This window comes from Passer domesticus, chromosome 9 (genome assembly GCF_036417665.1).
Source record: "Passer domesticus isolate bPasDom1 chromosome 9, bPasDom1.hap1, whole genome shotgun sequence".
Classification (NCBI taxonomy): domain Eukaryota; kingdom Metazoa; phylum Chordata; class Aves; order Passeriformes; family Passeridae; genus Passer; species Passer domesticus.
In genome coordinates, this window is record NC_087482.1 from 11,968,791 (window position 1) to 11,994,057 (window position 25,267).

The window sequence follows — 25,267 nt, forward strand, 5'->3', positions numbered from 1 at the left end:
CGCCGCTGCTGCCGCAACAGTTGTGCTCAAGGACTGACTGCTGGCTCCTTGTGCTGCTGTGCAACCACGGGGCTCTGGCACCTCAGAGCCTGCTCTGACATCATGGCCAGGGTGGAATTGTTTGGGAAGGTGGATCTGCCTTCTTCGGGAGCGAGCTCATCCTGCCCAGCTGCTCTGCCCAAGGGTTGTGACACAGTCCCAGCTCAGCTGATCTCACAGGCTGGGGCATGAAGGGATGCAGAGCAGCTCTGCCAGGATGGACTTGGGGTTGCTGCTAGAAGAGAGGCTGGACGTGAGGCAGCCATGTGCATCCAAAGGAGAGTGCCCAGCAGGCTGAAGGAGGTGATTCCACCTTTCTGCTCTGGTGAGACCCCACCTGGAGTACTGTGGAGGAGGTTTTACAGTGGCCTCTGTGAGCCATCAAGATGTTTGATAAGAGGATCCACGTTAAACCTGGAAATAATTTTCTGCCAATTTTCTATGTCATTGACATAGAAACCAAGAAAGAAAGAAGGATAAATAAGAGAAACCTGCAATGGCCTATTCCAAGAAGAGCTTTGTAAGAATGTAGAAAAGGCATGCAGGTTAGAATAAAAACAGGGTTTGAAGCCTTCTGGAAATGGAGTGTGTTGCTTTGTAGTGTCTCAGTCTCTACCACGACAGAGTACTGCATCCTGCTCTGGGTCCCCAAGACAGGAAGGATCAAGTCCAGAGGAGGGACAAAATGCTCTGAGGGCTGGAGCCCTTCTGCTTTGGAGACAGGATGGGAGAGCTGGCAGTGTTCAGCCTGGAAGAGAGAAGACTCCAGGGACACCTGATTGCTGCCTTTCAGTGCCTTATGGGGGCTTGTAAACAGATGGGACAGAATTTTTAGTAGAGCCTTTTGTGACCAGACCGAGGGTCTTTTAATCTAAAAGATGGTCAATTCAGACTAGATGAAAGAAGCACATATTTTACACTATTGCTTTTGAAACCCTGGCACAGGTTGCCCAGAGAAGTGGACATCCATCCCTGCAGACATTCAAGCTCCTGCTCTGAGCAACCTGACCTAGTTCAAGGTGTCCCCTGCTCACTGCAGGCCATTGGGACTAGATGGCCTTTAAATGTCCCTTCCAACCCAAGCCATTCTGTACTCCTGTGCACCATCAAAGCAGTGCTGCATTAGTGCTGGGCTGATTGTGCTGGCACCTGTATTTTGGTAGTTGTGCCATTTAGCAATTGGCCATGAGAGGATTGATGGGCTGGGCAGTGAAGTCTGCAAATAACACACAGTGTGCTCAAGGAGAAACAGGAGAGGAACACGGCTTCCACTTCAGATAAATGTCAGCATTTTGCTGCCCATTCCTGGTTAGAGAAATAAAGGAATGTCCTGAAGATCCCTTCATGTGGGTTCATTATTGGCCGTATCAGTACTTGTGTTCTGTAAAACAGGTTAAGTTGTTACAGCTTCTTGCCCCATTTATCCCTGAATAAAACCCAAATACTGCATTGCACCTTGTCTACTTTCTTCCAAGTCAAGGCAAATTTTGTTAATTACTGAGTGGGACATATTCATCTGTTCACAAGCAAATTCCTCTTGCCACTCTCACCATGGCAAGACTGCTGTGTTGATTTGCTCTAATCGGACTGTAATTAAGGCCTACCTTTCACTAGAATTAAAGCTGATGCATTGGGAGGAAAAGTGTTCAGTCATTTCTCCTGGAGTCTGACACTGTAGAGAGTTGTTCTGTAAGTAAATGCCATTTGAATACAGGTGTAGTCTACCATACTTCTGGCATACTAGAAGTGAGAAAAAACCCTTTGAATCAGGATTTTATCCTTTCTTCCTCCACCTCCTCCTCCCAGGAATTTTAATCTCTGAGGTCTAAGCTCTTCAGCTGCCTCACAAACATTCTTTTAATTCAGACAGTCATCCATGCGGTGAGCCACAAATCAGGACCATGGTGTGAACCTTGAAGCAATGTAGGTTTATAGCACTGAAAATAATAATCCAATACCCAGGTTTAGCCAAGCCTATTGGTTATTTCCCAAATAACTCTACCTATCCTCAGTGATGTTTCAAAAACGATCATTGTGAAAGCTAGGAGCGGGGAGAGAGAATGTTATCAAAATTAAAAATAGAGCTTTCTGAGATCTTTATATTCCTCTAAAAAGAGAGTCCAAACTATTCATCTATGGAACATTAAGTAAGAAGTGAACAAAAGACTGTCAAAATAATTGCTTGGGGAACAAAAAACCCATAAATAAAAACAAGCTTAAATGTAGATAATAAGTAAACCATCATGCAAAGAAAAAAAACAGACCTGCCAAAACTAAAACCAATAAGGCTGTTTCATCTGTCTCAATTAAAAAAAAAAAAAAACAAAACAAAAAACAACAAAAAAAAAAAAAAAAAAAACCAACCTGAAATAATCAGAGATTCTCAAGGGCATTACTATATATAGAAACTTCCTGGTATTGGGAAAAACATGAAGGAAAGTGTAGCATGCAATTCACAGATGTAACCTAGAATTTGTTAGGGAGGGCCAGGGGTGGCAGTGGCTGCTCAGGGATGGCTTTGGCCCGTGTCCCTGGCAGCAGCCACTGCCCAAGCAGCTGCGCTGCCCCCGGGCTCTCCTCCCGGCCTGCTGGGCTTTGTTGGCTGGCACAGCCTGTGCCAAGGGCCGGCAAGGTGCCTGCAGGCCCCAGCTCTGGGGGAAACAGAGAATGTCCTGCCCGTATCCAGCGTGCTGCCAGCTCAGCAGTGCAGCACAGCACGGGCTCACACTCCCCATCGCTCCCACAGATGCGGCTGACCCCACAACATGTGTTTCCCATGCCCAGAAGAGCCTCAGAATGGGTTGCTGTTGGGGAACCCTCTGTTTGCATGTGATAAGGGCAAGTCTGGCTATCTGTTTCTGCCAGGAAATTATTTGGAAGTGCTCAACTGAACCTCAAGTCAGAGTTTCGGCACTGCAGTTCATGTCTTTGATTGTAATTCGGTCCTAGCAGTCAGTTTTATACTCCTCCCCTTATTTTCTATTGTTATAGCATATTTTATTACCAAGGGCTTGCTCCTTTACCCCATGTGTTGGTTTTGCCCCACTTGTCCATCTCTCCAAAGACCTGCCCTTTTGTTCACTGTTCCTCCTCCCATTGCATGTCAGTCCCTCTCCAAGCCTGCCCCTTGCTCTAGAAATTTCCCTATCAATTTTGTATCCTTCGGAAGCCCATTGGTTTGTTTAAGTTCTTCCCCTCCCCTGTAATCCCCAATTGGTTTAAACCTTGTATTCCCCGCCTGGTGTTCCACCCTCAGTTTCTCCCAATTGGCTAAAGATTGGATCCTCCCCTGGGACCCTGCCAAGTTTGTAAGTTGGTGTATGCCTTTAATGCAGTGTTGGCTTGCCCCTGATGGTCTGTAGAGTAATCACCTTAGGAAAACATAGAGCAGACCTCACCCTGTTCCTTGTCCCTACCCTCAGGGCAGTCCTACCCCCAAGGCAGTCCACCTGTGCTGTAGAGCAGCTGTGCCCTGCAGCCACAGCCCAGATTGGACAGTTTTCTGGGGGCAGCCCAGTGCCACTGTGGGTGTGGGCAGCTAGTGGGGCTGAAGAAATGGGGCAGCACAGCACTTCCCAAATCAGCTCTTCTGCTGCAATAAAGAGATGGAGCTGTCACGCGAGTGCCTGGGAGGTAGCAGCAGCAAAGCCCACCTGGCAGCAGCACTGCCTGAGCTCCATGTCCAGGAGCAGCCGTGGAGGCCAGGACTGGGCCCAGCTGTGCAGGAGGGTCCCTGTGTGCCACTGGCAGCTGGGGCGTCAGCCACCTCCTCTCTTCACAGGTGCTCCTCTCCATCTCCAGAAGAGCAGCCTAACAACGCAGGCAGCAAGAATTTGAGCCATGACCTCAGCTCTCCACTTCTGCCCCTATCTGCCCTGCCATGGCTGCAGCAGTGTCACAAGGCCATCCCAAAACCCACCGCTCCTCAACGAGAACCTCTGCCCCTGAGTCCCCTGGTCCTGTTCCCCGGCCAGGACTGAAGGTGGGCAGCCCTTGCCTGGCAGGGCAGGGCGTGGCCCACATTTTATATTCAAATAAAGAGTTGGAGTTTTCACAGTTATGTCTGGGTGGTAGCAGCAGCAAAGCCCACCTGGCAAAAGCACTGGCTGAGCTCCATGTCCAGAAGCAGCCGTGGATGGCCACGGTGTGGGCAGGCAGGAGCCAGGCAGGGGCTGCTGTGCCCAGCGGCGGGGCCCCGAGGGGATGGGGGAGCCCATGCTGAGCGTCCCTGGGCTGAGGGCACATTTCCTTCTGTGGGATCATCTGGGCCTGGACCTGAAGAGGCACAAAGGGATATTTTGGGTTGCCTGATGAGGGTTCCAGGAGTCCCGCATGTTTTAAATGAATTAGCTTTTTTTGATTAATAAGGAGAATTTATTCCATAATTAAAATTCAGTCGTAGAAAATCTAGAAGCAAATATCAGATTGGCCCTGAAGCAGGCTGACAGCGTCAGGTGAGACAGGTGGGGCATTTCTCTCCCCTGTGCATCACGAAGGGACAGCTCTCTCAAAGTCTTTTTTGTCCATTTCCAAGCTCCAAGCGGTGTGGAGGGCAGGAGTTTTTCTGCTTTCTTATGGTTGTTTTTATCCTTTTTGCATATTCTTGTATTTTTTCCTTTCTTGCTGCAGCTCTTGCTGAGAGTTTCCCCAAAACTGGTAAAAAATTCACTTTGTTGGAGGAAAATCTCCTGCAATATGCATTCTAGGAGGCACACATTTATCTTATAGATGATGCAAATCGAATGCACATTGCTGAGGTTTGGTCAGAGAAATAATCTTCTGGAATCAGCATTTCTGGGGATGAATATTCAGGCTAGGATTTTGGTGCATGTTGATTGCCCTGAACCCTCCTTTGTTATGCTAGGATTTTCATTAGGCGAGATTATTGTAGTCTCAGCATGAATTTGTGCATACAATCTATCAGAATCCCTCCCTTTCTCTATTAATTTATTAAATTTGTACTTTTAGGATACACTTTGACAAAGCTTACTTATTTTCTAATTTTATGTTTAGTATTTATAAAACTTAACAACTACACTTTCATACTACTAGTCAGGGCATAAAATTAACAGCTCTTCTCATAAGGTAGATTATTCTAAATCTTTAATTTCTTTTCTTTGGATTGTCAATTATATTTTTTATATCAATGCATGTGCTTATTGTAATTTAGATATATTTTGACTCCATAGTCGTTTAAGGCTGGTAATATTGTAAAATAAGTTTTTCATGTTTTCTTATGTTGCCTGTTAAAACGTGTCTTTATAACTGTCTCATGTTCTTGTTTTCTAATTCTTGAGCAATTTGCTTTATTCTACTCTCAGGATTTATTTCTTCTCTAGCTCTTCCAGAACAAAAAGTTTTAACATATTGCTTACAAATTTTGCCATTTTATTCTTTTTGCTATATTTCACATTTTCTTTTTTGCAGTGTCTTTTACTACTCATAGTGCACATTCTGAATTTGTTAAAATTATAGCGTACTGCACTAACTTGGGAGTGTGTATATGGCTCATTCTTTTTGGGCTTGGATGACTAATACAGTGACAATAATCCTCTGCAGTTTTAACACTCTAGCTCTCTCAAAGCCCCTTTGGGTTGCAGCCAAAGGGCCAAGATGTGTATCTTCTTGGTAGCAGAGCTTACACCTTGGGATCTAGTCACTGATGTCATTCTTCTCATTCTCAGTATTTACTTCATAAGATTTATAAGAGCCTTTTAAATTGTTTTTCAGGATTTAGGATAGCATCTGCTTATTTCTAATTGTTATAGTTTTATTTCTTTGACATTTTAGCTCTAAAGTTGTAATTAGTCTGTACACTTCTCTTTCTTTCAGCTATACTTGGCTTTTTTCCTTTATTTTAATTTGATCCTTATTAAATATCTAATGGTTTTTGTTATATCCTCTCTGATTTAATGTTACTTTTAGTGTTTCTTGGAACTTAAATCTGGTTTGTATCTTATATACTTAATTTTTTTCCGATTTTTCAGGAATCATATTATTGTTCTAATATATTCTTTACAGTGTTTCATTAGCTTTTACTTCTATTTCTTTTGTCTGTTATAACAAAAGCACTAAAATATTTTATTTTTTGAAATAAATTTGCATATCACACCTTAAATATTCAGTTCACTTAAAACAACCTCATGAATAATACAGTTTAAAATAAAATATTTTACTTCTCATAACAATGGGTTTTACAGCTTACAAGCTTAGGTATTAACATGCATCAGGCTATTTTACTTCAAGGAGTAGTGGTGACTTTTAGTAAGGTTTGGCTGGTGTTTATGTTGGTGGATTTACAGGTCTTCTGTCCTGTCTTTCTTTGCAGCTGAACCTGCTGGTGAAGGTGGTGCAGCTTCCCAAGCCACGTCCAGGACTGAGGCTGTGGGAGATGCTGAGGGTAGGTCAAGGCCTTTCCCCTGGGAGAGCTGCCAGCTCAGAGCCCAAAGCTGGGCCAGGGAGGCATCGCTGCAGGTGCCAGCACAGAACCATGCACGTGTGTGCCCTCGGCCTGCACGATCCCCTCACCGTTCCTGCGGCTCAGAGGTGCCCGTGCAGATCAGCAGAGATGACAGAAGCTTCTGTGGCTTTTGTGTTACAGGTGTGTCTGCAGGGAGGACTTCTCAAGCTCCTTTGCTGATTCCTACAAAGAAGCCTGGCAACCATGGCAGGGGTGAGTAGTGTGTCCCTGCTGACTCCTCAGGCTGAGCCCTGCTTTTGTGGGGTCCATTCCTGGGAAATGGAACTACTTTCTCTTAAAGTCTTCCACCAGAAGAGGTCAAAGACATGGCAGACAAGAAATTCCAGAATCCATTAGAAATTATGTGGCAAATGCTGAAGCAAGTGCTGCAGGGAGGACAAGGTGGGTGCATTTCCCTCATGCTTCCCCTGGCACACAGGAGCCGGGGGCTTTGGCTGCACATCTGGACATGCCGTGCCCGGCACAGCAGGAAGGGATCCATGGCAGCCTCGCTGCCCCGCTGCTGCTTTCACGCCCTGCAGGGCTGTTTCCCAGCCTGGCCTGGCTGCAGCTTCTGCCCAGCCTCTGCAGGAAGGCATTTGGCATCAGCTGGCAGACAGCCCCAATTGCACCACAGGCCATGCCCACCCTCAGATGCCCTGCAATTTCCTGGTGTCCAGGCAGATCAGATGTTGGGGCTGTTTGGGGAAGGAAGCAGCCTTGGGTTGTCCCAAAATCCTGGGTGTTTTCTGATCCTTATGCATTCCTTTCACAAGTGATGCCTCCTGAAATTGTCCCCTTCCCCATTCCCAGTCAGGAATGTTTTCATCTGATCCAGCTGTCTCTTTTCCATTCTCCAGAAATGAAAGGAGAGCCTGCGGAGAAAGAAGCATTTCCTGGAGGAAGCAGTGGTTGCATGCCAGCCTCAGCTCCAGGAAGGGAGGCCATGCCAGGCACAGGCACAGGAGGTAATTGCTGTGCCTCTGGGCCTGAGCCCTGCTGAGGCTTGAGCTGCCCTCTCTGCTGTTTGGCAGTGCGGGCACAGCCTGGACTAGAGCAGCACAGCCCAGGGGAATTATCCCGAGCAGGCTCAGGGCACTGAGCAGTCCTGCTGGGGTCCCTCCATGGGAGACATGTCCTGAAACCTGGGAGCGACTGCACGGGGTGCCCACGGTGGGGAAAGGACAGAGGGGGAGAGCAAGGCTGCAGTGTGTCCTGAGAGGGCCTGGCTGTTTGCCCTTGGGATCTGGGGGGTTTCCCCACAGAAGGAGGGCAGGAGGGACAGAGGGAGGGCAGGATGGATAGCTGTGGCACTGCCTGCTGCAGTTTTCCCCCATGCTTTAGGGAGGATTTCTTCTGTGTGTGAGGGGGAGAGTCCCAGGTCCCTGCACTGCTGCAGCCACCCCTCCCAGGGATGTTGCTGAGGGCAGGGAAAGAGTGTGGAGAGTGACCAGGAGCCAGCCCAGAGCTCCCCAGGCCCCTGGGCAGCTTTGGCCATGTCTATTCACATCTGGCTGCCATGGCCTTACCCCACTCCCTGGCAGTGCCCAGTTCCCTGTGGCAGAAAGAGATCCCAGCACACACTGGAAAATGTTCTCATCTGTGCTGCATTGTAGATGAGGGTGCTGGGAAGGCTTCTCCATCAGCTTGGATGAATAAAGTTTTGAAGCCCTTGGAGCCTCCTGCAGGTATGTTCTCAGTGTGCCACCAAGGAAGAATTGTAGACAAGCGGGCAGGCACCAGGTGACAGAAGCTTCTGTGGCTGTTGTGTTACAGATGTGTCTACAGGGAAGACTTCTCCAGCTTCTCCAGCTGCTACCTTGGATGCTGCACTCAAGCCCAGCTCCCATCTCAGGGGTGAGTAGTGTGTCCCTGCTGACCCCACAGGCTGAGCCCTGCTTTTCTGGGATCCATTCCTGGCAAATGGAAATATTTTTCTCTAAGGTACTCCAACAGGGAAAATCCAAGATACAACAGATAAGATATCCCTGGAACCATCCAAACAGATGAGGCAAGAGCTGAAGGAACCCCTGCAGACAAGAGAAGGTGGGTGCATTTCCCTCATGCTTCCCCTGGGAGTCAGCAGCCGGGGGCTTTGGCTGCACATCTGGACACGCCGTGCCCGGCACAGCGGGAAGGGATCCATGGCAGCCTCGCTGCCCCGCTGCTGCTTTCACGCCCTGCAGGGCTGTTTCCCAGCCTGGCCTGGCTGCAGCTTCTGCCCAGCCTCTGCCGGAAGTTATTGGGCATCAGCTGACAGGCCATGCCCAAACTGTAAGACACCCTGAGATCCCCCACTATATCCAGCCCTGCAGATTAGGAAAAGGGTGGCTGTTTGGAGGTGGAAGTGCTCTCATCATGCCACTGTAACCTGGCCATTTTCCTGCTCCATAAATTTCACAAATATTACCTCTGATGCCACCACCCAAGTGGGAAACAGCTCCATCTGATGCAGCTGTCTCCCTTCCTTTGTCAAGAGATGGACATAGTGCTTCAGTGGAAGGTGGTATTTCTTGAAGGAAGCACTCCATCTTCGGTGCCAGCCCCTGCTGCAGGAAGGAAGGCAAAGCCAGACACGGGCACAGGCACAGCAGGTAATTGCTGTGCCGGGCTCAGCCCTGGCCGGGGCTGTGTGGCAGCAGCTCTTCTCCCAGGGCCTGCCCTTGCCCGGCCCGGCAGCAGCCAAAGCTGGAGGCGCCTGGGCTTCCAGGCCTCTGGAGCTGGTTCAGAGCCCCGGGGAAACGGGACTGGTGCAGCAACGTCCCTGGCGCTGCAGCTGCTGCGGAGCTGGCCCTGAGTGCCCAGAGGCCCCAGGCACAGGAGCAGCCCCGAGCGGGAGCCCTGCCGCCAGCCCAGGGCCAGAGCCAGCCCTGGCACACAATGGAAACAGTTCTCATCTTGGTTTGCTTCCAGACTGGGATGCTGGGAAGGATTCTCCATTAGCCTGGCGCTCTGAAGTTGTGAAGCCCTCTGAGCATTCTGCAGGTATGTTCTCACTGTCCCACCAAGGCGTAATGTTTGACTGACTGGTAAGAAGCAGGTGACAGAAGCTTCTGTGGCTGTTGTGTTACAGGCGTGTCTGCAGGGACGACCTCACCAACTCCTACCTTGGATGCTGCACAAAAGGCCAGCTCCCATGGCAGGGGTGAGTAGTGTGTCCCTGCTGACCCCACAGGCTGAGCCCTGCTTTTGTGGGGTCCATTCCTGGGAAATGGAACCACTTTCTCTTAAGGTCCTCTGACAGGAGAGACCAAAGACATGGCAGGCAGGAAATTCAAGGACCCATTATAAATCATGTGGCAAATGCTGAAGGAATGTCTGCAGAGAAGACAAGGTGGGTGCATTTCCCTCATGCTGCTCCTGGGACTCAGCAGCCGGGGGCTTTGGCTGCACATCTGGACACGCCGTGCCTGGCACAGCAGGAAGGGATCCATGGCAGCCTCGCTGCCCCGCTGCTGCTTTCATGCCCTGCAGGGCTGTTTCCCAGCCTGGCCTGGCTGCAGCTTCTGCCCAGCCTCTGCAGGAAGGCATTTGGCATCAGCTGGCAGACAGCCCCAATTGCACCACAGGCCATGCCCACCCTCAGATGCCCTGCAATTTCCTGGTGTCCAGGCAGATCAGATGTTGGGGCTGTTTGGGGAAGGAAGCAGCCTTGGGTTGTCCCAAAATCCTGGGTGTTTTCTGATCCTTATGCATTCCTTTCACAAGTGATGCCTCCTGAAATTGTCCCCTTCCCCATTCCCAGTCAGGAATGTTTTCATCTGATGCAGCTGTCTCTTTTCCATTCTCCAGAAATGAAAGGAGAGCCTGCGGAGAAAGAAGCATTTCCTGGAGGAAGCAGTGGTTGCATGCCAGCCTCAGCTCCAGGAAGGGAGGCCATGCCAGGCACAGGCACAGGAGGTAATTGCTGTGCCTCTGGGCCTGAGCCCTGCTGAGGCTTGAGCTGCCCTCTCTGCTGTTTGGCAGTGCGGGCACAGCCTGGACTAGAGCAGCACAGCCCAGGGGAATTATCCCGAGCAGGCTCAGGGCACTGAGCAGTCCTGCTGGGGTCCCTCCATGGGAGACATGTCCTGAAACCTGGGAGCGACTGCACGGGGTGCCCACGGTGGGGAAAGGACAGAGGGGGAGAGCAAGGCTGCAGTGTGTCCTGAGAGGGCCTGGCTGTTTGCCCTTGGGATCTGGGGGGTTTCCCCACAGAAGGAGGGCAGGAGGGACAGAGGGAGGGCAGGATGGATAGCTGTGGCACTGCCTGCTGCAGTTTTCCCCCATGCTTTAGGGAGGATTTCTTCTGTGTGTGAGGGGGAGAGTCCCAGGTCCCTGCACTGCTGCAGCCACCCCTCCCAGGGATGTTGCTGAGGGCAGGGAAAGAGTGTGGAGAGTGACCAGGAGCCAGCCCAGAGCTCCCCAGGCCCCTGGGCAGCTTTGGCCATGTCTATTCACATCTGGCTGCCATGGCCTTACCCCACTCCCTGGCAGTGCCCAGTTCCCTGTGGCAGAAAGAGATCCCAGCACACACTGGAAAATGTTCTCATCTGTGCTGCATTGTAGATGAGGGTGCTGGGAAGGCTTCTCCATCAGCTTGGATGAATAAAGTTTTGAAGCCCTTGGAGCCTCCTGCAGGTATGTTCTCAGTGTGCCACCAAGGAAGAATTGTAGACAAGCGGGCAGGCACCAGGTGACAGAAGCTTCTGTGGCTGTTGTGTTACAGATGTGTCTACAGGGAAGACTTCTCCAGCTTCTCCAGCTGCTACCTTGGATGCTGCACTCAAGCCCAGCTCCCATCTCAGGGGTGAGTAGTGTGTCCCTGCTGACCCCACAGGCTGAGCCCTGCTTTTCTGGGATCCATTCCTGGCAAATGGAAATATTTTTCTCTAAGGTACTCCAACAGGGAAAATCCAAGATACAACAGATAAGATATCCCTGGAACCATCCAAACAGATGAGGCAAGAGCTGAAGGAACCCCTGCAGACAAGAGAAGGTGGGTGCATTTCCCTCATGCTTCCCCTGGGAGTCAGCAGCCGGGGGCTTTGGCTGCACATCTGGACACGCCGTGCCCGGCACAGCGGGAAGGGATCCATGGCAGCCTCGCTGCCCCGCTGCTGCTTTCACGCCCTGCAGGGCTGTTTCCCAGCCTGGCCTGGCTGCAGCTTCTGCCCAGCCTCTGCCGGAAGTTATTGGGCATCAGCTGACAGGCCATGCCCAAACTGTAAGACACCCTGAGATCCCCCACTATATCCAGCCCTGCAGATTAGGAAAAGGGTGGCTGTTTGGAGGTGGAAGTGCTCTCATCATGCCACTGTAACCTGGCCATTTTCCTGCTCCATAAATTTCACAAATATTACCTCTGATGCCACCACCCAAGTGGGAAACAGCTCCATCTGATGCAGCTGTCTCCCTTCCTTTGTCAAGAGATGGACATAGTGCTTCAGTGGAAGGTGGTATTTCTTGAAGGAAGCACTCCATCTTCGGTGCCAGCCCCTGCTGCAGGAAGGAAGGCAAAGCCAGACACGGGCACAGGCACAGCAGGTAATTGCTGTGCCGGGCTCAGGCCTGGCCGGGGCTGTGTGGCAGCAGCTCTTCCCCCAGGGCCTGCCCTTGCCCGGCCCGGCAGCAGCCAAAGCTGGAGGCGCCTCGGCTTCCAGGCCTCTGGAGCTGGTTCAGAGCCCCGGGGAAACGGGACTGGTGCAGCAACGTCCCTGGCGCTGCAGCTGCTGCGGAGCTGGCCCTGAGTGCCCAGAGGCCCAAGGCACAGGAGCAGCCCCGAGCGGGAGCCCTGCCGCCAGCCCAGGGCCAGAGCCAGCCCTGGCACACAATGGAAACAGTTCTCATCTTGGTTTGCTTCCAGACTGGGATGCTGGGAAGGATTCTCCATTAGCCTGGCGCTCTGAAGTTGTGAAGCCCTCTGAGCATTCTGCAGGTATGTTCTCACTGTCCCACCAAGGCGTAATGTTTGACTGACTGGTAAGAACCAGGTGACAGAAGCTTCTGTGGCTGTTGTGTTACAGGCGTGTCTGCAGGGACGACCTCACCAACTCGTACCTTGGATGCTGCACAAAAGGCCAGCTCCCATGGCAGGGGTGAGTAGTGTGTCCCTGCTGACCCCACAGGCTGAGCCCTGCTTTTGTGGGGTCCATTCCTGGGAAATGGAACCACTTTCTCTTAAGGTCGTCTGACAGGAGAGACCAAAGACATGGCAGGCAGGAAATTCCAGGACCCATTATAAATCATGTGGCAAATGCTGAAGGAATGTCTGCAGAGAAGACAAGGTGGGTGCATTTCCCTCATGCTGCTCCTGGGACTCAGCAGCCGGGGGCTTTGGCTGCACATCTGGACACGCCGTGCCTGGCACAGCAGGAAGGGATCCATGGCAGCCTCGCTGCCCCGCTGCTGCTTTCATGCCCTGCAGGGCTGTTTCCCAGCCTGGCCTGGCTGCAGCTTCTGCCCAGCCTCTGCAGGAAGGCATTTGGCATCAGCTGGCAGACAGCCCCAATTGCACCACAGGCCATGCCCACCCTCAGATGCCCTGCAATTTCCTGGTGTCCAGGCAGATCAGATGTTGGGGCTGTTTGGGGAAGGAAGCAGCCTTGGGTTGTCCCAAAATCCTGGGTGTTTTCTGATCCTTATGCATTCCTTTCACAAGTGATGCCTCCTGAAATTGTCCCCTTCCCCATTCCCAGTCAGGAATGTTTTCATCTGATGCAGCTGTCTCTTTTCCATTCTCCAGAAATGAAAGGAGAGCCTGCGGAGAAAGAAGCATTTCCTGGAGGAAGCAGTGGTTGCATGCCAGCCTCAGCTCCAGGAAGGGAGGCCATGCCAGGCACAGGCACAGGAGGTAATTGCTGTGCCTCTGGGCCTGAGCCCTGCTGAGGCTTGAGCTGCCCTCTCTGCTGTTTGGCAGTGCGGGCACAGCCTGGACTAGAGCAGCACAGCCCAGGGGAATTATCCCGAGCAGGCTCAGGGCACTGAGCAGTCCTGCTGGGGTCCCTCCATGGGAGACATGTCCTGAAACCTGGGAGCGACTGCACGGGGTGCCCACGGTGGGGAAAGGACAGAGGGGGAGAGCAAGGCTGCAGTGTGTCCTGAGAGGGCCTGGCTGTTTGCCCTTGGGATCTGGGGGGTTTCCCCACAGAAGGAGGGCAGGAGGGACAGAGGGAGGGCAGGATGGATAGCTGTGGCACTGCCTGCTGCAGTTTTCCCCCATGCTTTAGGGAGGATTTCTTCTGTGTGTGAGGGGGAGAGTCCCAGGTCCCTGCACTGCTGCAGCCACCCCTCCCAGGGATGTTGCTGAGGGCAGGGAAAGAGTGTGGAGAGTGACCAGGAGCCAGCCCAGAGCTCCCCAGGCCCCTGGGCCGCTTTGGCCATGTCTATTCACATCTGGCTGCCATGGCCTTACCCCACTCCCTGGCAGTGCCCAGTTCCCTGTGGCAGAAAGAGATCCCAGTACACACTGGAAAATGTTCTCATCTGTGCTGCATTGTAGATGAGGGTGCTGGGAAGGCTTCTCCATCAGCTTGGATGAATAAAGTTTTGAAGCCCTTGGAGCCTCCTGCAGGTATGTTCTCAGTGTGCCACCAAGGAAGAATTGTAGACAAGCGGGCAGGCACCAGGTGACAGAAGCTTCTGTGGCTGTTGTGTTACAGATGTGTCTACAGGGAAGACTTCTCCAGCTTCTCCAGCTGCTACCTTGGATGCTGCACTCAAGCCCAGCTCCCATCTCAGGGGTGAGTAGTGTGTCCCTGCTGACCCCACAGGCTGAGCCCTGCTTTTCTGGGATCCATTCCTGGCAAATGGAAATATTTTTCTCTAAGGTACTCCAACAGGGAAAATCCAAGATACAACAGATAAGATATCCCTGGAACCATCCAAACAGATGAGGCAAGAGCTGAAGGAACCCCTGCAGACAAGAGAAGGTGGGTGCATTTCCCTCATGCTTCCCCTGGGAGTCAGCAGCCGGGGGCTTTGGCTGCACATCTGGACACGCCGTGCCCGGCACAGCGGGAAGGGATCCATGGCAGCCTCGCTGCCCCGCTGCTGCTTTCACGCCCTGCAGGGCTGTTTGCCAGCCTGGCCTGGCTGCAGCTTCTGCCCAGCCTCTGCCGGAAGTTATTGGGCATCAGCTGACAGGCCATGCCCAAACTGTAAGACACCCTGAGATCCCCCACTATATCCAGCCCTGCAGATTAGGAAAAGGGTGGCTGTTTGGAGGTGGAAGTGCTCTCATCATGCCACTGTAACCTGGCCATTTTCCTGCTCCATAAATTTCACAAATATTACCTCTGATGCCACCACCCAAGTGGGAAACAGCTCCATCTGATGCAGCTGTCTCCCTTCCTTTGTCAAGAGATGGACATAGTGCTTCAGTGGAAGGTGGTATTTCTTGAAGGAAGCACTCCATCTTCGGTGCCAGCCCCTGCTGCAGGAAGGAAGGCGAAGCCAGACACGGGCACAGGCACAGCAGGTAATTGCTGTGCCGGGCTCAGGCCTGGCCGGGGCTGTGTGGCAGCAGCTCTTCCCCCAGGGCCTGCCCTTGCCCGGCCCGGCAGCAGCCAAAGCTGGAGGCGCCTGGGCTTCCAGGCCTCTGGAGCTGGTTCAGAGCCCCGGGGAAACGGGACTGGTGCAGCAACGTCCCTGGCGCTGCAGCTGCTGCGGAGCTGGCCCTGAGTGCCCAGAGGCCCAAGGCACAGGAGCAGCCCCGAGCGGGAGCCCTGCCGCCAGCCCAGTGCCAGAGCCAGCCCTGGCACACAATGGAAACAGTTCTCATCTTGGTTTGCTTCCAGACTGGGATGCTGGGAAGGATTCTCCATTAGCCTGGCGCTCTGAAGTTGTGAAGCCCTCTGAGCATTCTGCAGGTATGTTCTCACTGTCCCACCAAGGCGTAATGTTTGACTGACTGGTAAGAACCAGGTGACAGAAGCTTCTGTGGCTGTTGTGTTACAGGCGTGTCTGCAGGGACGACCTCACCAACTCGTACCTTGGATGCTGCACAAAAGGCCAGCTCCCATGGCAGGGGTGAGTAGTGTGTCCCTGCTGACCCCACAGGCTGAGCCCTGCTTTTGCGGGGTCCATTCCTGGGAAATGGAACTACTTTCTCTTAAGGTCCTCTGACAGGAGAGACCAAAGACATGACAGGCAGGAAATTCCAGGACCCATTAGAAATCATGTGGCAAATGCTGAAGGAACGTCTGCAGAGAAGACAAGGTGGGTGCATTTCCCTCATGCTGCTCCTGGGACTCAGCAGCCGGGGGCATTGGCTGCACATCTGGACACGCCGTGCCCGGCACAGCAGGAAGGGATCCATGGCAGCCTCGCTGCCCCGCTGCTGCTTTCATGCCCTGCAGGGCTGTTTGCCAGCCTGGCCTGGCTGCAGCTTCTGCCCAGCCTCTGCAGGAAGGCATTTGGCATCAGCTGGCAGACAGCCCCAATTGCACCACAGGCCATGCCCACCCTCAGATGCCCTGCAATTTCCTGGTGTCCAGGCAGATCAGATGTTGGGGCTGTTTGGGGAAGGAAGCAGCCTTGGGTTGTCCCAAAATCCTGGGTGTTTTCTGATCCTTATGCATTCCTTTCACAAGTGATGCCTCCTGAAATTGTCCCCTTCCCCATTCCCAGTCAGGAATGTTTTCATCTGATCCAGCTGTCTCTTTTCCATTCTCCAGAAATGAAAGGAGAGCCTGCGGAGAAAGAAGCATTTCCCGGAGGAAGCAGTGGTTGCATGCCAGCCTCAGCTCCAGGAAGGGAGGCCATGCCAGGCACAGGCACAGGAGGTAATTGCTGTGCCTCTGGGCCTGAGCCCTGCTGAGGCTTGAGCTGCCCTCTCTGCTGTTTGGCAGTGCGGGCACAGCCTGGACTAGAGCAGCACAGCCCAGGGGAATTATCCTGAGCAGGCTCAGGGCACTGAGCAGTCCTGCTGGGGTCCCTCCATGGGAGACATGTCCTGAAATCTGGGAGTGACTGCACGGGGTGCCCACGGTGGGGAAAGGACAGAGGGGGAGAGCAAGGCTGCAGTGTGTCCTGAGAGGGCCTGGCTGTTTGCCCTTGGGATCTGGGGGGTTTCCCCACAGAAGGAGGGCAGGAGGGACAGAGGGAGAGCAGGATGGATAGCTGTGGCACTGCCTGCTGCAGTTTTCCCCCATGCTTTAGGGAGGATTTCTTCTGTGTGTGAGGGGGAGAGTCCCAGGTCCCTGCACTGCTGCAGCCACCCCTCCCAGGGATGTTGCTGAGGGCAGGGAAAGAGTGTGGAGAGTGACCAGGAGCCAGCCCAGAGCTCCCCAGGCCCCTGGGCCGCTTTGGCCATGTCTATTCACATCTGGCTGCCATGGCCTTACCCCACTCCCTGGCAGTGCCCAGTTCCCTGTGGCAGAAAGAGATCCCAGTACACACTGGAAAATGTTCTCATCTGTGCTGCATTGTAGATGAGGGTGCTGGGAAGGCTTCTCCATCAGCTTGGATGAATAAAGTTTTGAAGCCCTTGGAGCCTCCTGCAGGTATGTTCTCAGTGTGCCACCAAGGAAGAATTGTAGACAAGCGGGCAGGCACCAGGTGACAGAAGCTTCTGTGGCTGTTGTGTTACAGATGTGTCTACAGGGAAGACTTCTCCAGCTTCTCCAGCTGCTACCTTGGATGCTGCACTCAAGCCCAGCTCCCATCTCAGGGGTGAGTAGTGTGTCCCTGCTGACCCCACAGGCTGAGCCCTGCTTTTCTGGGATCCATTCCTGGCAAATGGAAATATTTTTCTCTAAGGTACTCCAACAGGGAAAATTAAAGATACAACAGATAAGATATCCCTGGAACCATCCAAACAGATGAGGCAAGAGCTGAAGGAACCCCTGCAGACAAGAGAAGGTGGGTGCATTTCCCTCATGCTTCCCCTGGGAGTCAGCAGCCGGGGGCTTTGGCTGCACATCTGGACACGCCGTGCCCGGCACAGCGGGAAGGGATCCATGGCAGCCTCGCTGCCCCGCTGCTGCTTTCACGCCCTGCAGGTCTGTTTGCCAGCCTGGCCTGGCTGCAGCTTCTGCCCAGCCTCTGCCGGAAGTTATTGGGCATCAGCTGACAGGCCATGCCCAAACTGTAAGACACCCTGAGATCCCCCACTATATCCAGCCCTGCAGATTAGGAAAAGGGTGGCTGTTTGGAGGTGGAAGTGCTCTCATCATGCCACTGTAACCTGGCCATTTTCCTGCTCCATAAATTTCACAAATATTACCTCTGATGCCACCACCCAAGTGGGAAACAGCTCCATCTGATGCAGCTGTCTCCCTTCCTTTGTCAAGAGATGGACATAGTGCTTCAGTGGAAGGTGGTATTTCTTGAAGGAAGCACTCCATCTTCGGTGCCAGCCCCTGCTGCAGGAAGGAAGGCGATGGCAGACACGGGCACAGGCACAGCAGGTAATTGCTGTGCCGGGCTCAGGCCTGGCCGGGGCTGTGTGGCAGCAGCTCTTCCCCCAGGGCCTGCCCTTGCCCGGCCCGGCAGCAGCCAAAGCTGGAGGCGCCTCGGCTTCCAGGCCTCTGGAGCTGGTTCAGAGCCCCGGGGAAACGGGACTGGTGCAGCAACGTCCCTGGCGCTGCAGCTGCTGCGGAGCTGGCCCTGAGTGCCCAGAGGCCCAAGGCACAGGAGCAGCCCCGAGCGGGAGCCCTGCCGCCAGCCCAGTGCCAGAGCCAGCCCTGGCACACAATGGAAACAGTTCTCATCTTGGTTTGCTTCCAGACTGGGATGCTGGGAAGGATTCTCCATTAGCCTGGCGCTCTGAAGTTGTGAAGCACTCTGAGCATTCTGCAGGTATGTTCTCACTGTCCCACCAAGGCGTAATGTTTGACTGACTGGTAAGAACCAGGTGACAGAAGCTTCTGTGGCTGTTGTGTTACAGACGTGTCTGCAGGGACGACCTCACCAACTCGTACCTTGGATGCTGCACAAAAGGCCAGCTCCCATGGCAGGGGTGAGTAGTGTGTCCCTGCTGACCCCACAGGCTGAGCCCTGCTTTTGTGGGGTCCATTCCTGGGAAATGGAACTACTTTCTCTTAAGGTCCTCTGACAGGAGAGACCAAAGACATGGCAGGCAGGAAATTCCAGGACCCATTAGAAATCATGTGGCAAATGCTGAAGGAACGTCTGCAGAGAAGACAAGGTGGGTGCATTTCCCTCATGCTGCTCCTGGGAGTCAGCAGCCGGGGGCATTGGCTGCACATCTGGACACGTCGTGCCTGGCACAGCAGGAAGGGATCCATGGCAGCCTCGCTGCCCCGCTGCTGCTTTCACGCCCTGCAGGGCTGTTTCCCAGCCTGGCCTGGCTGCAGCTTCTGCCCAGCCTCTGCAGGAAGGCATTTGGCATCAGCTGGCAGACAGCCCCAATTGCACCACAGGCCATGCCCACCCTCAGATGCCCTGCAATTTCCTGGTGTCCAGGCAGATCAGATGTTGGGGCTGTTTGGGGAAGGAAGCAGCCTTGGGTTGTCCCAAAATCCTGGGTGTTTTCTGATCCTTATGCATTCCTTTCACAAGTGATGCCTCCTGAAATTGTCCCCTTCCCCATTCCCAGTCAGGAATGTTTTCATCTGATCCAGCTGTCTCTTTTCCATTCTCCAGAAATGAAAGGAGAGCCTGCGGAGAAAGAAGCATTTCCCGGAGGAAGCAGTGGTTGCATGCCAGCCTCAGCTCCAGGAAGGGAGGCCATGCCAGGCACAGGCACAGGAGGTAATTGCTGTGCCTCTGGGCCTGAGCCCTGCTGAGGCTTGAGCTGCCCTCTCTGCTGTTTGGCAGTGCGGGCACAGCCTGGACTAGAGCAGCACAGCCCAGGGGAATTATCCCGAGCAGGCTCAGGGCACTGAGCAGTCCTGCTGGGGTCCCTCCATGGGAGACATGTCCTGAAACCTGGGAGCGACTGCACGGGGTGCCCACGGTGGGGAAAGGACAGAGGGGGAGAGCAAGGCTGCAGTGTGTCCTGAGAGGGCCTGGCTGTTTGCCCTTGGGATCTGGGGGGTTTCCCCACAGAAGGAGGGCAGGAGGGACAGAGGGAGGGCAGGATGGATAGCTGTGGCACTGCCTGCTGCAGTTTTCCCCCATGCTTTAGGGAGGATTTCTTCTGTGTGTGAGGGGGAGAGTCCCAGGTCCCTGCACTGCTGCAGCCACCCCTCCCAGGGATGTTGCTGAGGGCAGGGAAAGAGTGTGGAGAGTGACCAGGAGCCAGCCCAGAGCTCCCCAGGCCCCTGGGCCGCTTTGGCCATGTCTATTCACATCTGGCTGCCATGGCCTTACCCCACTCCCTGGCAGTGCCCAGTTCCCTGTGGCAGAAAGAGATCCCAGTACACACTGGAAAATGTTCTCATCTGTGCTGCATTGTAGATGAGGGTGCTGGGAAGGCTTCTCCATCAGCTTGGATGAATAAAGTTTTGAAGCCCTTGGAGCCTCCTGCAGGTATGTTCTCAGTGTGCCACCAAGGAAGAGTTGTAGACAAGCGGGCAGGCACCAGGTGACAGAAGCTTCTGTGGCTGTTGTGTTACAGATGTGTCTACAGGGAAGACTTCTCCAGCTTCTCCAGCTGCTACCTTGGATGCTGCACTCAAGCCCAGCTCCCATCTCAGGGGTGAGTAGTGTGTCCCTGCTGACCCCACAGGCTGAGCCCTGCTTTTCTGGGATCCATTCCTGGCAAATGGAAATATTTTTCTCTAAGGTACTCCAACAGGGAAAATCCAAGATACAACAGATAAGATATCCCTGGAACCATCCAAACAGATGAGGCAAGAGCTGAAGGAACCCCTGCAGACAAGAGAAGGTGGGTGCATTTCCCTCATGCTTCCCCTGGGAGTCAGCAGCCGGGGGCTTTGGCTGCACATCTGGACACGCCGTGCCCGGCACAGCGGGAAGGGATCCATGGCAGCCTCGCTGCCCCGCTGCTGCTTTCACGCCCTGCAGGGCTGTTTGCCAGCCTGGCCTGGCTGCAGCTTCTGCCCAGCCTCTGTAGGAAGTTATTTGGCATCAGCTGACAGGCCATGCCCAAACTGTAAGACACCCTGAGATCCCCCACTATATCCAGCCCTGCAGATTAGGAAAAGGGTGGCTGTTTGGAGGTGGAAGTGCTCTCATCATGCCACTGTAACCTGGCCATTTTCCTGCTCCATAAATTTCACAAATATTACCTCTGATGCCACCACCCAAGTGGGAAACAGCTCCATCTGATGCAGCTGTCTCCCTTCCTTTGTCAAGAGATGGACATAGTGCTTCAGTGGAAGGTGGTATTTCTTGAAGGAAGCACTCCATCTTCGGTGCCAGCCCCTGCTGCAGGAAGGAAGGCGATGGCAGACACGGGCACAGGCACAGCAGGTAATTGCTGTGCCGGGCTCAGGCCTGGCCGGGGCTGTGTGGCAGCAGCTCTTCCCCCAGGGCCTGCCCTTGCCCGGCCCGGCAGCAGCCAAAGCTGGAGGCGCCTCGGCTTCCAGGCCTCTGGAGCTGGTTCAGAGCCCCGGGGAAACGGGACTGGTGCAGCAACGTCCCTGGCGCTGCAGCTGCTGCGGAGCTGGCCCTGAGTGCCCAGAGGCCCAAGGCACATGAGCAGCCCCGAGCGGGAGCCCTGCCGCCAGCCCAGGGCCAGAGCCAGCCCTGGCACACAATGGAAACAGTTCTCATCTTGGTTTGCTTCCAGACTGGGATGCTGGGAAGGATTCTCCATTAGCCTGGCGCTCTGAAGTTGTGATGCCCTCTGAGCATTCTGCAGGTATGTTCTCACTGTCCCACCAAGGCGTAATGTTTGACTGACTGGTAAGAACCAGGTGACAGAAGCTTCTGTGGCTGTTGTGTTACAGGCGTGTCTGCAGGGACGACCTCACCAGCTCCTACCTTGGATGCTGCACAAAAGGCCAGCTCCCATGGCAGGGGTGAGTAGTGTGTCCCTGCTGACCCCTCAGGCTGAGCCCTGCTTTTGTGGGGTCCATTGCTGGGAAATGGAACCACTTTCTCTTAAGGTCCTCCGACAGGAGAGACCAAAGACATGACAGGCAGGAAATTCCAGGACCCATTAGAAATCATGTGGCAAATGCTGAAGGAACGTCTGCAGAGAAGACAAGGTGGGTGCATTTCCCTCATGCTGCTCCTGGGACTCAGCAGCCGGGGGCATTGGCTGCACATCTGGACACGTCGTGCCTGGCACAGCAGGAAGGGATCCATGGCAGCCTCGCTGCCCCGCTGCTGCTTTCACGCCCTGCAGGGCTGTTTCCCAGCCTGGCCTGGCTGCAGCTTCTGCCCAGCCTCTGCAGGAAGGCATTTGGCATCAGCTGGCAGACAGCCCCAATTGCACCACAGGCCATGCCCACCCTCAGATGCCCTGCAATTTCCTGGTGTCCAGGCAGATCAGATGTTGGGGCTGTTTGGGGAAGGAAGCAGCCTTGGGTTGTCCCAAAATCCTGGGTGTTTTCTGATCCTTATGCATTCCTTTCACAAGTGATGCCTCCTGAAATTGTCCCCTTCCCCATTCCCAGTCAGGAATGTTTTCATCTGATGCAGCTGTCTCTTTTCCATTCTCCAGAAATGAAAGGAGAGCCTGCGGAGAAAGAAGCATTTCCCGGAGGAAGCAGTGGTTGCATGCCAGCCTCAGCTCCAGGAAGGGAGGCCATGCCAGGCACAGACACAGGAGGTAATTGCTGTGCCTCTGGGCCTGAGCCCTGCTGAGGCTTGAGCTGCCCTCTCTGCTGTTTGGCAGTGCGGGCACAGCCTGGACTAGAGCAGCACAGCCCAGGGGAATTATCCCGAGCAGGCGCAGGGCACTGAGCAGTCCTGCTGGGGTCCCTCCATGGGAGACATGTCCTGAAACCTGGCAGCGACTGCACGGGGTGCCCACGGTGGGGAAAGGACAGAGGGGGAGAGCAAGGCTCCAGTGTGTCCTGAGAGGGCCTGGCTGTTTGCCCTTGGGATCTGGGGGGTTTCCCCACAGAAGGAGGGCAGGAGGGACAGAGGGAGGGCAGGATGGATAGCTGTGGCACTTTCTGCTGCAGTTTTCCCCCATGCTTTAGGGAGGATTTCTTCTGTGTGTGAGGGGGAGAGTCCCAGGTCCCTGCACTGCTGCAGCCACCCCTCCCAGGGATGTTGCTGAGGGCAGGGAAAGAGTGTGGAGAGTGACCAGGAGCCAGCCCAGAGCTCCCCAGGCCCCTGGGCAGCTTTGGCCATGTCTATTCACATCTGGCTGCCATGGCCTTACCCCACTCCCTGGCAGTGCCCAGTTCCCTGTGGCAGAAAGAGATCCCAGCACACACTGGAAAATGTTCTCATCTGTGCTGCATTGTAGATGAGGGTGCTGGGAAGGCTTCTCCATCAGCTTGGATGAATAAAGTTTTGAAGCCCTTGGAGCCTCCTGCAGGTATGTTCTCAGTGTGCCACCAAGGAAGAATTGTAGACAAGCGGGCAGGCACCAGGTGACAGAAGCTTCTGTGGCTGTTGTGTTACAGATGTGTCTACAGGGAAGACTTCTCCAGCTTCTCCAGCTGCTACCTTGGATGCTGCACTCAAGCCCAGCTCCCATCTCAGGGGTGAGTAGTGTGTCCCTGCTGACCCCACAGGCTGAACCCTGCTTTTCTGGGATCCATTCCTGGGAAATGGAAATATTTTTCTCTAAGGTACTCCAACAGGGAAAATCCAAGATACAACAGATAAGATATCCCTGGAACCATCCAAACAGATGAGGCAAGAGCTGAAGGAACCCCTGCAGACAAGAGAAGGTGGGTGCATTTCCCTCATGCTTCCCCTGGGAGTCAGCAGCCGGGGGCTTTGGCTGCACATCTGGACACGCCATGCCCGGCACAGCGGGAAGGGATCCATGGCAGCCTCGCTGCCCCGCTGCTGCTTTCACGCCCTGCAGGGCTGTTTGCCAGCCTGGCCTGGCTGCAGCTTCTGCCCAGCCTCTGCAGGAAGGCATTTGGCATCAGCTGACAGGCAGCCCAAACTGTAACACATCCTGAGATCCCCCACTATATCCAGCCCTGCAGATTAGGAAAAGGGTGGCTGTTTGGAGGTGGAAGTGCTCTCATCATGCCACTGTAACCTGGCCATTTTCCTGCTCCATAAATTTCACAAATATTACCTCTGATGCCACCACCCAAGTGGGAAACAGCCCCATCTGATGCAGCTGTCTCCCTTCCTTTGTCAAGAGATGGACATAGTGCTTCAGTGGAAGGTGGTATTTCTTGAAGGAAGCACTCCATCTTCAGTGCCAGCCCCTGCTGCAGGAAGGAAGGCGATGGCAGACACGGGCACAGGCACAGCAGGTAATTGCTGTGCCGGGCTCAGCCCTGGCTGGGGCTGTGTGGCAGCAGCTCTTCCCCCACGGCCTGTGTCGCTACAGGACACAAGACAACACGACGGAGACACGCTGCTGCTCTCAGACAGGAAAAAGAGAGAGTTTATTTTCTGACTCCTACATTTATAGATTTCCAAAGGTGACAGAGGATTGGAAGGTGAAAGTGCCACCTCTCCAGGGACACTGGACAAACCAACAGTCCATCAAATTTCTCCTCCTCCATAAAAGAATGCAAACAATAAGTTTTTTACAGAAAAGTGTGTGAGAAAGTTTCATACAAGAATGCAAACATCAGAAGGCTTTAGAAAGTTTTAAAAAATCAGGGCGACATCTCACCCTTCTCAGTTTTAAAAAGAAAAGGAAAAAATGAACAACGTGAAAAGAAAAAAACCCATGAACAAAATTCAGCATCCATCCATGGAGGAATCATCGGAGTGATCACCCGCATCATCTGCATCCGAATCATCACCCCATGATTCACCCACTTGACGCCTTTCAGGTTGGTCACGGCTTTTGTTTTGCCTGTCAGTCGGATTCTGTCTCTGCGGTTGCAGGTCAGGGCGAATACACTTTGAAGGTACCCAGCGCACCCCGGTATCTGTGGATACACAAGCATACCCACGCCCCGAAGCGATAAGATCATAGGGACCTTCCCACTCTTTGGTGACTAAATTCCGCACCCGAACCTTCGCTCGAGGCTGATGTGCTTCGTCCGCAGCCTGCAACGAGAGATGGTGATTCAAAACAACAGGGTTATTTGAGTTCTGCGGCACCGTAAGATGATTGATGGTGTACAATGCCTTTGCCAACCGACTGTGCGGGGTTTCACCCTGCATTCCCCGTTTTTGTTTTTGAAGAACCCGCTTCAGAGTACCATGAGCACGTTCTACAATAGCTTGGCCAGTCGGAGAATGAGGGATACCAAACTTGTGTGACACACCCCACAACTGCAGGAACTGCCGCACCTTTTGCGATGCGTAAGCAGGACCATTGTCGGTCTTCACAGCAGAAGGTATGCCCAGAACGGCAAAGGCCTGCCTCCAGTGGGCAAGGACATCACGGGCCTTCTCTCCGGTGTGAGCAGAAGCCCACATTGCAGAGGAGAATGTGTCCACCGTGACATGCACATACTTGAGCCGGCCAAACTCGGCAATCTGGGTGACATCGGTCTGCCAAAGCTCCAAGGCCCTAAGGCCCCTGGGGTTTACCCCTGCCGGTAAAGGCGGAGCCAGTGCATGGCAGTCATCACATGACTCAACAATGTCACGAGCCTCTGTTGGCGTCAGCTGAAACTGCTTCTGCAGAGTATGTGCGTTCTGGTGGAAAAACCCATGAGACGCCTTGGCCTGCACGAGTGTATCAGGCTGAGGGGCTACCCACGCTGGGTTAGCTAACTTGTCAGCCCTCGCGTTACCTTCCACTATAAAGCCTGGCAAATTGGTGTGACTCCTTACATGCAGAACGTAGAAAGGATGAACCCGAGC

General features: G+C 53.7%; 1 protein-coding gene across 1 annotated transcript in view; it reads left to right on the plus strand.

Annotated features, from left to right (window-relative positions):
- The first annotated feature begins 22,071 nt into the window (after positions 1 to 22,071).
- The window catches only part of LOC135308290 (uncharacterized), a 44,236-nt gene continuing 41,040 nt past the window's right edge, over positions 22,072 to 25,267 (plus strand). The window contains exon 1 of the mRNA XM_064433229.1: positions 22,072 to 22,127. Coding sequence (XP_064289299.1) covers positions 22,076 to 22,127 — 52 coding nt within the window. The 5' untranslated portion in view covers positions 22,072 to 22,075. The remainder of the gene's footprint in view (positions 22,128 to 25,267) is intronic.